At 35.7% G+C, this 12,760-nt stretch overlaps 1 protein-coding gene across 2 annotated transcripts; it reads right to left on the minus strand.

Annotated features, from left to right (window-relative positions):
• Positions 1–3,224: 3,224 nt before the first annotated feature.
• On the minus strand, positions 3,225–10,546 carry LOC131636052 (FKBP12-interacting protein of 37 kDa-like). Of its 2 annotated transcripts, none has more exons than XM_058906701.1 (14): positions 10,340–10,546; positions 10,206–10,245; positions 10,045–10,118; positions 9,889–9,959; positions 9,749–9,785; positions 9,352–9,439; positions 9,145–9,209; positions 8,964–9,041; positions 8,483–8,530; positions 7,433–7,486; positions 6,362–6,523; positions 6,038–6,107; positions 5,812–5,867; positions 3,225–3,758 (listed from the first exon to the last, which is right to left on the minus strand). In XM_058906701.1, exons 1-14 carry the CDS (start codon positions 10,364–10,366, stop codon positions 3,633–3,635), a joined length of 996 nt encoding a protein of 331 aa, XP_058762684.1. In that variant the 5' UTR covers positions 10,367–10,546; the 3' UTR covers positions 3,225–3,632. The 2 variants fall into 2 exon arrangements, with proteins under 2 accessions (XP_058762684.1, XP_058762680.1); XM_058906697.1 differs by having other exon boundaries at positions 10,206–10,248.
• Between the last annotated feature and the right edge of the window lie 2,214 nt (positions 10,547–12,760).

Below are 12,760 nucleotides of genomic sequence, written 5' to 3' on the forward strand. Positions count from 1 at the left end.
GTTTACCAGATTATCGATGTTGGGAAGCGGATATGTAACTTTGGGGAAAGTCGGATTGAGGTCGGTATAGTCTATGCATATCATCTACTTCTTATGCGACTTTTTAACGAGGACAACATTGAATAATCATTCACTCACTGTATTTTACTTTAGAAATAAAGTTGGCATGGAGTACACCCTAGACCGTGTTCATGGTGGCTTTGGCTTTCTCCAGGGATTACTGCGTGTTCTTTGGGCTACATACCGGATGGAATGGTAGATATTCAGCTGGTGACATGTCACATCGGGATCTATGTTAAAAATTTCATCAAGGAAGATTGCAAAGAGGTCGACGTTAATTTTTAAGCATTCAACGATGCTTCTCCTCACTAGCATTGGTAAGTCGGCCCCTATCTGAACTGACCTAGAAGAGTTTTCTTCGAGTTGGTTAATCTTGAAAATTTTGTCTGGTATTGGCCTTAGAGTCTTCACTTTAATGCCCCTGAAAGATCGGACTCGACACTTGCCATAGCTTTGTCTTCGCGTACATCAAGATCAATTGTGTCGATGGTGAGGGCGAAAGTCTCTTTTATCTTACTTGTAATAATGAAGACGGTTGCATAGGGATCTCTCAAAATCGTCTAGTGAATCAAGCGCGATTCGCACAAGTGAGTCGGGATGACTTTCAATGAAGCAGTTGTGATATTTCATCTTTAGGTGGACAATGGAGGCTATCGCATCCAACGCTGCGAGGAAAGGCCTTCCTAGGATGCAATTGTAAACACTTTCACAAGGGACCACTGAGAAACACACCTTCATCGTCTTATTTTTTCTCCCTTCTCCAATAGAAACTAGAAATTATATAGTACTATAAGGATGAGTAACAGAATCATTGAACGCTTGTAGACTTTTTTCTTCATATGGCGATATGGCACGAGGTCTTCTTTGCTAAGCCTTAGTTCTATAAACATGCTGGTGTAAATGATGTCGCAAGAACTTTGTCATTGATAAGGATTTTTGAGATTGTGTGGTGGTCCACAATAGAGGTCACCACTAATGAAAGCATCGCGTTATAGATCCCTTTCAACTTCTTGTTGTCTAGGAACCCTAAGATGAGCATCTCTTTCTTTGATTTTACTTCAGTTGTTTGAGAATTCGAGGAGCTTTCAGTTGAATATTTCTCGTAAGGTTTTTTCATTTTGAGAATTCAAGGAGTTTTCCGATGAATATTTAATGTATAGTTCTTCCTTACTGAAAGATCCTCTATCAATAGGGAAAAAAGGATGTTCGTCGATAACCCCAAGGTAAATGCTCAAGAGGTGGCTCTAATAGTCAGATCGAATATTGCCATCGCGAATCCTATGAGATTACTGCTGGTGAGATGTGAGTTTAAGAACATGATGAATCTGATGTGGAAATTCATGAGAACTAGAAGTTGATTCCTACAGACAATGTCATTGTTCCATGGTGGAACAAGAAATATATGGGCTAAGGGAGTGAGCTCATCAGTGCGGTAGCTTCTAGTTAGCCAACATTTTGAGAGGTTTATATATGTCCTTTGGTTGAAACAACCTCATTCCAATCTTGCGAAAAGTTGTCCTATCACATCAAACCATTGAAGATATTATGGAGGATTGCGACCATGTATCGTGTGTCTCGAGAAAAGCCCTTGTGTCCATTCATCTTACTTTGAGAGGTTCTAGATTTAACTTAAGTGATTGGATTTGTAGCTCTATGTCTCTGGTCGGCCAATGGCACATACTTTTGTGTATGTCGCTGATATACTCCACAAAAAATATTAAATGTATTACATCATTTTTTATTTCATACATATATAATCAGTTAGTGCCAGAAAAACGAAGATCGAAAGGAAATATTAGAGAAGGAAATTTAATTTGATAAATGATCTTACCGGTTAGTTAGAACCAGAAGGTGAGACAGAGACGTCTTGCACAATGATGGTGATGAGGAGGGGGAGGGTGTACCTACAAGGCACTCCGACGATCAAGTAAGAGCACAGATACGTTTGAATGTTCTAGGGTTTAAAAAATGTGTTACCTGGTCCTCTCAAATGAGAGGGTTTTTACATTGCCCCCAGTGTTTGGACATTGGTCCATGTTTTGGGCTGGATCGTGGATCTGGGCCCAAAACGCGTGACTGCCGAGATTTTAGGAGTATGTTTAGGAATCATAAGAGACTGCCCAAAACTAGCCGTTAACCGGACAGAGGGGTACTTCTAGGCAGCAGAGGACTGTTTGTCCCCGACGAAAGGGCGGAGCGGATGTCTTGCTGTTGGCACAAATATAGGTCTGGTCGAGGACAACGATGGTATGTTGTTCTCTGGCCAAGTGGAAGCAGGTCCTCGGCAGAGGGGCAGGAGGAAATGAGCTTCCATTGTCCTTAATTGATTGGACCAAGGTTATTGGGCCGTTGGGGGTGCAGGAGTGGATTAGTTCGTTTTTACTTTGTACCCTATCGATTATATTCATACCCCTACACGAAAAAAATTTGTACAAAAATACCCTTATATAAATAATTCATATTTTAAAATTTTTTATTTTTTTCTCACATTTCAGAAAAGCTCTCGGAACACCCAAAAATATATAAATCGAAACACATTTTCAAAGTAATCTGATTTACAAAAATACACACCGGAACACTTTTTGAAAGTGTCCCGATAAAGAAATTCATACCGGAACACTTTTTAAAAGTGTTCCGGTTTCAAAAAATTTAAAAAAAATCATTTAGCAATTTTGGCAACAGACTAAAATCGTGGCCAAAAATATAAAAGACAACACTTTAAAACCGTTGCAGTGGCCTAAAGTAAATAGACAACAATTTTGAACTGTTACTAAAACTCATTTAGCAATTTTTTAACCAGAACACTATTTTTTTTTTTTAAGAAATACTTTAGGCAACAGCTTTAAAATGTTGCTGAAACTCATTTTAGCAATTTTTTGGTGTAGTAAAAATTGAAATAGTAAATGTTTTAAAAACATTCAAGAATAAAATTGACCTTTTTGAAAAATTGTAGGGGTACAATGTAAAATTTCCGTGGATTAGACCATGTCTGACCATTGGGCCAGTCCGGAACAATAAGGTAACCAGGTAAAGATTCGGGAAAGTTTGAATAGGTCTTTAAATCAAGAAAAAAATAACGGTAACAGCAAACTAGTGTTACACAGACCTGTGCTTTACCGATAAAATACAGCAGAAGGCAGAGCTTGAGCTTGAGTTAAAAGGGATATTATTTAATAACTCAGATTATATTTGAATGAAAATGAATCAAATGACGTCTTAATCAAACACATTCCAGCTTTCTCTCCCTCGCACATCATTAAATCAATTCCAGCAAAAAAATATCCCGATCAAATGAGGCTGATCAGCTGAACAGCGTGCTCATGATTCAGAAAGTGGAGGTGGTATATATGGATGCTTAATACAAGGGTTGTAAACTTATAATTCCAACATGGCCCACCAATCAATGAAAATGCATACCTCGTTCACAGTTACATTGCAAGGAAAAATCCTAACAGACAGTTTGAATACAATATACAGCTATGAACGATCGGGAAAAACCCCGAAACAATGTTTCCAACAATTTTGGTAGTCAAGTGATATCAGTTAACATCTTCTGTAGTAGTATCATCTCCTCAATCTCTGGCATTAGATACATCTTTTGTTCTCCCATTCTTTGCTGAGCCTTTTTGTTGCAACTCATCTTTCAGTCTTTGGATCTCCTGATCCTTCTCATCTAATTTATTTTTCAACATGAAAACCTGCAGGAAAACCCAATGGAGTAAGATACGCATGCAACCTTGCACAACAAGAATCTGATAGTTCCAAAATATAGTCTATTTGAAATAATTAATTGATGACCATATAGTTTAAAAGAATGAATATCAGAGTAAATAACCGAAGCTGAGTCCTTAAAAAATAAATCATTCATAGTAAACCTCACTCATAATACCAGATATTTAATAAAAGTAATTTATGGGAAAAAAGTTGACCAATATTATATTTACCAATGACCTACAAGTGAACCTCACACCACCAGTTATCTGACTAATTTTGAACCATTGCAGTTCAATCTACAAGTTGAGCCTATTCTTAAACTGCTACTAGTACTCCTTATGTTCCCTTCTAATTGTCGATTTTTTATGAAAAACTTTGTTCATATTTCTATGTTTTCAAACTTCAAGGTTACTTCAACTTCATTTTATCAATTATATCCTTACTACACCTCCATTACTAAAGAGTAAAGACAGTAAATTGATAAGTAGACCAACGAAAGATAAGGCCTGAGGGTATATAGGAACATAGGAAGTCTAAATAGGAGAAAAATTGAAAAACATCTAAAAAGAGGTACTACAACTAGAACAACCTTAAAAGTAACAATACTTCTTTTGAAATCGTAAATGTTAATACTACTATTATGCTCTGGGAGTGGGGATGATCACTCTATTCCTTAACTCCTCCACACCCAGCCACTAAGCCAACTTTACATCCCAAAAGCAATAATATGTTAACCCTATTAAATGCAGGTCACTGCGTTACATGTATGCAAACATCCTTTTCAATGTTGCACCCTAACTTGCTAAAAGCATTCAAAAAAAACACATTTACACTTTACAAATATGCCTAATGCCATTAATGACACTTGGGGCAGCAGTGGTTCAAAAAGTGTTGGTCAATAGATTAGAGTAATATTCACCAAAAGGCATTACCCTAGGAAACTTTTTGTAGGCATTACCTTAGGAAACTTTTTGTTAATATTTAGTACGTAGGGTACAATTTGAAAGATCTAGCACTGCAAACCTTTTCTTTTGCAAAACCTCAAATGGAAGATCATAAATTCCATAAAAAAGGAACATGGTATGAACAATTTATATAAATCTTTAGTTCTTTTTCCCCATATATTAAGCACATAAAACTATCATCCTTTAGAGTTCAAGGGTTCAAGAAAAATATATCTATTTTTGAGAAATTGATAATGTTAGGAACCCGGAATTAAAAGAGAAAATGAGATTATATTATTGACTGAAAAAGGAAAATATTACAGATGATAAATCCCTATAATCCCAGAGGAAAGCTCCTCAAAGGAAGATGAAATCTTCTCTTTGCCCAACCCTAAGGTTCTATAATACAAATGATACTCAATGCCCCTTATTTTCCTCTCACACGGCTCATATACTCTCCTTCATGTGTAACTTCCCCATTCGCTCTAACCAACTTGCCAACTCAGCACTTCCGCTCTCCATTTGGGCCTCTTTATTTTAATGGGTCCTATTAGATAATTACATATTTTCTACAATTTAAAAAAATATATTCAAAACTAACATCTGCAATTAAAATTTATATATTATCACTATAACTTTTTAATAATCAAATTTACCATTTAAAAAAATTAGGGCTCTAAATATAAACATTTTCACTCATAAGAAGATATTAGTAGATATTAAAGAATTTTCACTAATCCTACACAAGCTTTTTTTAACTAGTAAATGTTAATTGTTGGTTGTTAGGGGGAGTTGACCGCATGACCTACTTAATACTATGCTCCTCTCCCTAATCACAAAGTCACTCTATGACTCTTGTATCTATACAAGCATTTACCTATCCCATTTTACCTTTTGTGAACAGTATAAGACTATTACCAAGACAAAAGTTTTGTTAAGGTTCATTAACAGTTTCCTATAAGGTACAAAAATACTTATCTCTATTTCTCATAAACATTGTTTAGCGAGGAAAAACTAAAGCATAATGGTTATTCAGACCTGCAGTGAAATTTTTAAATCACAGTAAAGTATGAAAGTAGGGATAAGTGAAAACCATTTCATTGGATCTTTCCACGTCATTGGTCAATCCATCCATATGCTTCTGCAACCCTGCAGCAAATTTTAAGTGTTAAAATTACACAAATTGCCAATACATGGAGAAATAAAAATAAACCTCCACACGACATTACTATAAAGAAATAGTCACTAAGTAGCACGTGAAAGAGTCGAAGGATAAAAAATGTCAAACCATAATGAGATGAAATCACTCAACAACTAACCTTCAAATTGATTTCTGAGCTCGGAATTTTGGTCTTTCTGCAACGAAAGTTTCATTGCTAATTCATGCATCTGCAAACCAAGAAAAGAAAAATAGAAAAAGGGTGATATCAGCATCAATTCGGTAACAAAAATACTGACAAATAAATTAGGTAGAATAATCTGTGTAGATCTATTAATAGTTGGTATGTGTAATGCTATTTCCAATCAATAAATGTGATAAACTCCTTTACATCATTTCAACATATGAAGCAACTTCCAAATGAATGAGTTGAAAAAACAACAGTTAAGCTGAGAAACACGTGAAGCAAATAAGATAGCAGCACCTTGCCCTCGGAAGCTTGATGCCCAATCTCTTCATTTTCCTCCTGCAGAGTTCTACATTTAGCCATTAGCAACCTTCCCATCTTGCTTTGGGAAGTAAAGTTTACAGCAGCAATGTTATCTTGCAACTCTTTTACTCTTTTGTCCTTTTCCGCAACTAAATTCTATGTTCAGATCAGATGTCTTGTAAGAAAGAGTTGGAATAGATACCAATGTGAATAATGTGTCAATAAACTAATAAAACAAATTCCTAATATATGTTGGAAATTGGGGACATGAAGTAAAATTGCAATAGAAAACGTTAAGGAATAAAATGTCATAAGCCACAAGAAAAAGTAATGAAAACAATAAACTTAGGCTATGAAGGCGACAATCTTAGGCATATCTAAAAGGTAAACACATTTCAGAATCGTTACCAAGTTTTCTTCAAATTCATCACCGAAATCAGAGCTAAGAATAGTAGTCAGCTGAAAATCTGAGCTACATTTAACACCACCTTACACCCTAGAAGTTATCGTCTTCGACTATATTGTTTGCATTTCAACCAGATAATCAAACTAGAGAGAATGTCTACCCTCTTGGACTTCTCAGTCTTCTATCCTTTTTATCTCACAATAATTGATTCCATTTTCCTTTTGAAATAGACAGAGTAGTCAAGTGAACGAGTGATGGAACTACTATGACTCTTCTGTCTAACATTAAAGGATAACAATATGTTTCCTCACTATATCTCTGGGTTGATAAAACTAAGTTGACAACTTGGACTAACATTTTCCTAGTACAACCTGGGTTAAGGCAATAAGGCATTTACCCGACTTTCATCCAGTGATGTCCATGGCAGATGGCGGTCCATGGCGGAGCCAAAATCCCGCCATTGCAGCGCCGTTATAGCAGATTATGACAGAAAATCCTGCAATATCGGCTGATACTGACCATTGCGGCGAGCCCAAAAACCGCCATGTATATCATCTATAGGGTCGCAATTGCGGATATTTGATAACACTGCTTTCATCTATCAAAGAAAACAAACTTGATTTTAAAGTCAGGACAAAAGATGAGTAAGAGTAACTGACCTTTAACCGCGTGAACTCTTCATGAACTGCCGGGTCTAGTAAGAACCTCCTTGCCTATAATTTAAATAGCAACCAAAAATAGATAATAATATTTTGGGGAGAGCCCAAAAGGGAATAAAAGCAAATGCTACAACATACACCAAAATTGATTTGGGAGTTTTAAAGTTCAACTAATACACATGTAAGCAAGGAAGCCGCAGTCAAGCAACAAAACAACCACTACCAATGTCTTTTCCCTTTAGATGGAATTGGCTAGAGTCACAAAAACAGCATAGACAATTAAGTTATGGGTCTTGCTAACCAGTGCCCTCAGAGCAATGGTTAAACATTCCAAAAAAAGAAAATATTTTATAGAAAATTTAATATTTCAATTTTCAAGACATTAAATACGCAGATTACCGAGATAAATTTACTATTTTAAAGTTTTAACCATTGCCTTGAGGGCACTGGTTAGCATTTCCCTTAAGTTATTATAAAAGTATCATAGGTCCGGTAGTCCACCTTTATCAAGTCCAGTGTTAGAACATTATTCCTCCTCTAGGCAGTTATTGGATTCAGCCAATAAAGAAATAATGTGCCACAATGATCTATTCTAAGTCTGTGTTAGGCATTTTTTATTTACTACAAAACATTATAAAGTTCAACTAGCCGTGAATTTCATGAGGAATGGTGTCTCTATTTCCATTAAGGAAGAACAACTTTCCTAATGTAACCTCAATTTTAAATAAATCAATTGGATTATAAAAAACTTTATACACAAATAAATGAAGCAGTTTAATATTCGTGCTTTAAACTTGATATCGCTATTTTGCATGAGAGCACCCAACAAAATTGTGCAAATACTCCTATAGTCCTATTAAATGACAAACAACATAAAAGCTAGAATAAATAAATACAAATAATGACTAAGTCATAGACAATATCTAAGTGGCTCAACAAAGTTGGAAAACTATTTTACTTTCTCAAATTAATATGCATGAATAAGAATGAAGAATTTTCAATAAACAAATTTATCAAGAGACATATTCAAACACTTATGATAAACAATACCTGCATTGATGCTGGTTTGAGTTGAGCTTTGAGGTCCCGTACAGCAGACTGGAAAATTTGGAATGACAGATAATAAAATTCAAATAAATTATTTTAACATACTTCGAAATAAACAACATGTGTATAATAATAATAATAGTAAACAAAATAAAATTCAAATAATAATAATAATAGAAATAATATATTTTAAAATACAAACTAACATTTGTAAAATGAAAGTAGCTTTGAACATTCTGATCAAGATAAGACTCAACAGTCATATGGAAAAGTTAAAATGTTGAGGCCAGAATGAATAAGTTTCAAAGTTTCCATTCCATGACTCTGAACTTCATACATTCCAATTTCTTCTTATTCTGTCAACTATATATTCTCCCCAGAGAAAAGGGGTTTACTTTAGCATTCTAAGTAGATGCAAAATAAATAAATAAACCACATCCAGATCCTGTAAAGAGCCAGAATCTAATTTTAGAATATTACCTACCTTCAGCTCTGCTATCTCTTGCTCACGTTTAGCATATGTCACAATGAATGCAGCCTCCTTTTTCTTTGCCTTTTCAAGCTGAGAAGCAATGAAAATGTTGAAAGGGTCAACAGTATGATCAACGTATAAGGAATAATTTTGAAGCAAAAAATAGAATTTTAGATTCTGAAGGCTGCTGAACCTGATCGCCTAAGGACTCTTCTGATGCTTTCAGTGCTTGGAGATAATTAATCACCAATTTGGGTACTAGAAACCATCAAAAGAAAATAATTGCTCAGGTAGTATATATTTAGCAAAAAACACAACAACATTAAATAGAACCAGATCATCAATGATAATAAGTACATCTATGATATATTCCTAGCAAATAATTTGTGTACAAACTAACCCGGTGTAGTCCCAGCAGGTATGAATAGTTCATTTTGAAATGAAGAACGCCATTTTTGAATCTCGGATTGTGCAGCCTCGAGTTCATTCTAGAATATGCAATTATGAGGTGAACAATTTTAGGAAAGCAAAACCTACAACTGAACCTAAACTAGGATTGTGACTTTATGCAGTCAAAAATCAACCGCAAGCAATCACAGACATTCAAAAGACTTGTTTTATTAGAAAATTAGACACAAGTAAACAAAAAGAAGAAGCATTTAATTTTCTAGATATTAGAAGATCTGCCTCCACCTAAACTATTATATATGTAACCTTATTAGAGACTCAATTTCTCTCAATAACAGAATTTCAAATTCTTTGAACAAACAACAGACATTGCTAAAGAAAAAACATACCATGCACGAGTCAAGTGTGTCCTTACAATTCTGAAGGCTGCAAAAAATGCCAGGAAAAATTTCAGGCTCAAAAAGTTCATTGCATTTGCATAAGCAAAATATTCATATTTCGCGTCATTTAAGCTCAGATATGTACATACCTCTCGCGAAGAGATAAAATCATTCCAGTTGTGACGCCAGAAGCAGCTTCTTCTTCGGCTTTCGATTTCGACTGAAAGACGAAGGAACGCCACAAATTGCAATTTAGGTTTTTCAAGAAAAGGAATAGTCTGAAAATTGGATAAAGAAAATTTTACCTTCTTTCCCAAAGGATCATTATCGAAATCTCCATCCTCAAAATCAGGAGATGACCTCTTATTACCGATAGTATCTAATTCATCATAAGAGTGAGTGAAACAATCAAAAAAAATTGAATAAATAGCATTAACATGAGCATTTTTTTGATAATGAAAGGAACCTGGTCGTGTGCCGCTAAATCCGCCTCCAAAATCAAATTCCTGCTGTTGAGATGGAGAAAAAACAAAAGGAAGATAATGAGTAATATTAAACTACGGATGAGAGAGAAAAAGGATAGGAGAGTCGGGAATTTACGTCGTCGAAATGTGCAGGGGAAGACATTGTGAAAATGAAAACCCTAGAAATTTGAGAGAAAGTGTGATAGAAGTGACGAACCAAACAAGTAGTAGCTACTGCTACTACTTGGAAGAGAAGTGAATGCTTTGTTTTGAATAATGCTCAGTTGAAAAACGAAATGACAGAGGTGTTTGGATTTTCTTTTTCCTTTTTTCCTTATTATGCTCGTTAAATACCCGTTCGCACGGGTCTTATAAAACTAGAGAATATCTTGCTGCATCCTTGAATATCTCACAGACTAGTTGTTTAAAATGCCCTTCATTTCTTCATTTTTTTTAAATGTATTTTCGAAAGTATTTTTTTTTAAGATTGTTTTGTTCTGTAAATGTACATACGGAAGCTTCATCCCCCAGAGGGAACCAGGTGTCGGAGCCTTACAGGAGTTGTCTTGATCGTATGGATGTTGAGGACATCCACTTCGATTGCTACTCTGATCACTTTGAGACGGTTCCATTTGATGAGAACGTACTATATTCTGGATGGTTGGCTGCCAGTTCGACCATCATTGTTTGTTATCTTTCGGAGCGCGTCATGCGTCAGTTCAGCTACCAGCAGACCACACCTCGCCTGCCTTCTGACTTTGTTCCTATCGCCATGATCCGTCAGCAGTTAGATGAGGTATTTGCAGACTAGGAGCACCACTTGGTCCTGCCGAGGCTCGGGCAACCATATTAGAGAGGGACTGGAGCTGCGTTGACGGGTACATCACCTGGTACTACAGAGTGCCGCACTCATACATGTCTCCCACCGCACCTAGATCACCGTCCAGACCAGCCCACAAGGAGATTCTGCGAGCTCATTAGGCTCAGATGAACCACACTCATAATGTTCTTTCTCGCTGTCGTGAGATTGCTGACATGGCGCGGGCAAGCATTACCGATGGTTTGTTCCTCGAGGGGTCTGCTGGCCAGCGTCTTGTGGATGATATCCTTAGGGTGGCAGATGAGGCATTTTTGTACCGTAATAACTGTTCCAAGATAGGTAAGGCACTTGACGGTAGAGGTCGAGTAGCCAACAAACGGCACGGTGGACGCATAAGGAGGCGGGGCCAGAGGCAGCGGAGAGGCGCATGATGATATCTGGCACACACAATAGTGATGCATGTGATTTATTTGATATATTTATTTTGATTTCATTTATGTATGAGGTTTTGATATATGTATTCGACATTATTACTCAACGATTTATACGATGTGTTTTTTTGGTTTACTATTTACTATTGTGTTGAAATTGCATTATTTTAGTTGACTGTAATTGGGTTTTCCATTGTTATAAAAATTGAGTTTTTGAGTCAAATGTATGTTATTTGAAAATTTAGCAGACTCTTTCGTAGATACATCTACGGAACACTCGTTTTAACACGTTCTGTAGATGTACATACAGAAAGAAACAATTTTTAAAAAAAATGTGCTTTCGGAAGTGCATCTACAGAAACAGAGGTAAATTTGGCATTTCGCCAGGTGCCTAAGAGATTAAGGGGTGTAATGAGATATTCTAAAAAAAAGGAAATGAAACAAAAGAGAGAAAGAAAAAACATATATAGAGAGATTCAAATGTATTTTTAATGACAAATTATTAGTAGAATTTGGAATCATTTGGTTGTTGAAAATGGATAAAATTATAGAGAAAATTGAATGTGAGAAAGTGAATTCTCATTAACTTTGATGAGAATGTCTTCAAGGCATTTATACAACTATTACAAGTGAATTGTGACACAGGCAACATAAGTCAAATAATATAATTTTAAAATTCTCAGACATGTAACCGGTTACACAAAACCTATAACCAGTTACAACATCTAAAACTAGAAAAATAACAAATTGTGGTAACCAGTTACTGTGAATGTGGAACTGGTTACACCAACTCCAAAATCACTTTTCTTCAACTTATTTTGACACATGTAACCGATTACACATCCGTAGTAATCGGTTGCATCACTTGAATTATCAAACAACTCTTAAAACACCACCTTAATTAAAGTGCTCTAAGTCTTTCATATTCATGTTCATCTTCAACCTTTTGAAAACTTCAATTGGGTCTCTATTGGTTAACAAATTTCATTTGGTCTTCATTTCTAAAATATCCCAATTTCAACTTCCCTTCACTAATAAGTTCTCTAAAGTAGTGAAACCTCATCTCAATATGCTTACTCCTTCTATGTGCAATTGGGTTCTTAACAAGATTAATAGCAGAAACATTATCAACCATGAGTGTTACAGTGTCACCCTCATCGCTGTCAAGCTCCTTCAATAGATTCATCAATCACGCGACTTTGCACATGCACAATGAAACGGCAATATACTCAGCCTCACAAGACGAGAGTGATACTACCGATTCCTTCTTCGAACACCATGAGATTGGTATTCCACCGAACATAAA

This window comes from Vicia villosa, linkage group LG1 (genome assembly GCF_029867415.1).
Source record: "Vicia villosa cultivar HV-30 ecotype Madison, WI linkage group LG1, Vvil1.0, whole genome shotgun sequence".
Lineage (NCBI taxonomy): Eukaryota > Viridiplantae > Streptophyta > Magnoliopsida > Fabales > Fabaceae > Vicia > Vicia villosa.

Coding starts and splice junctions, on each gene's coding strand:
- LOC131636052 (XM_058906697.1), bottom strand. CDS start 10,366: ATGTCTTCCCCTGCACATTTCGACGAC. Junction 10,119..10,205: donor ATTTAGCGGCACACGACCAG/GTTCCTTTCATT, acceptor ATGATGAATTAG/ATACTATCGGTAATAAGAGG. Junction 3,759..5,811: donor TGGAAAGATCCAATGAAATG/GTTTTCACTTAT, acceptor GTTTTCCTGCAG/GTTTTCATGTTGAAAAATAA.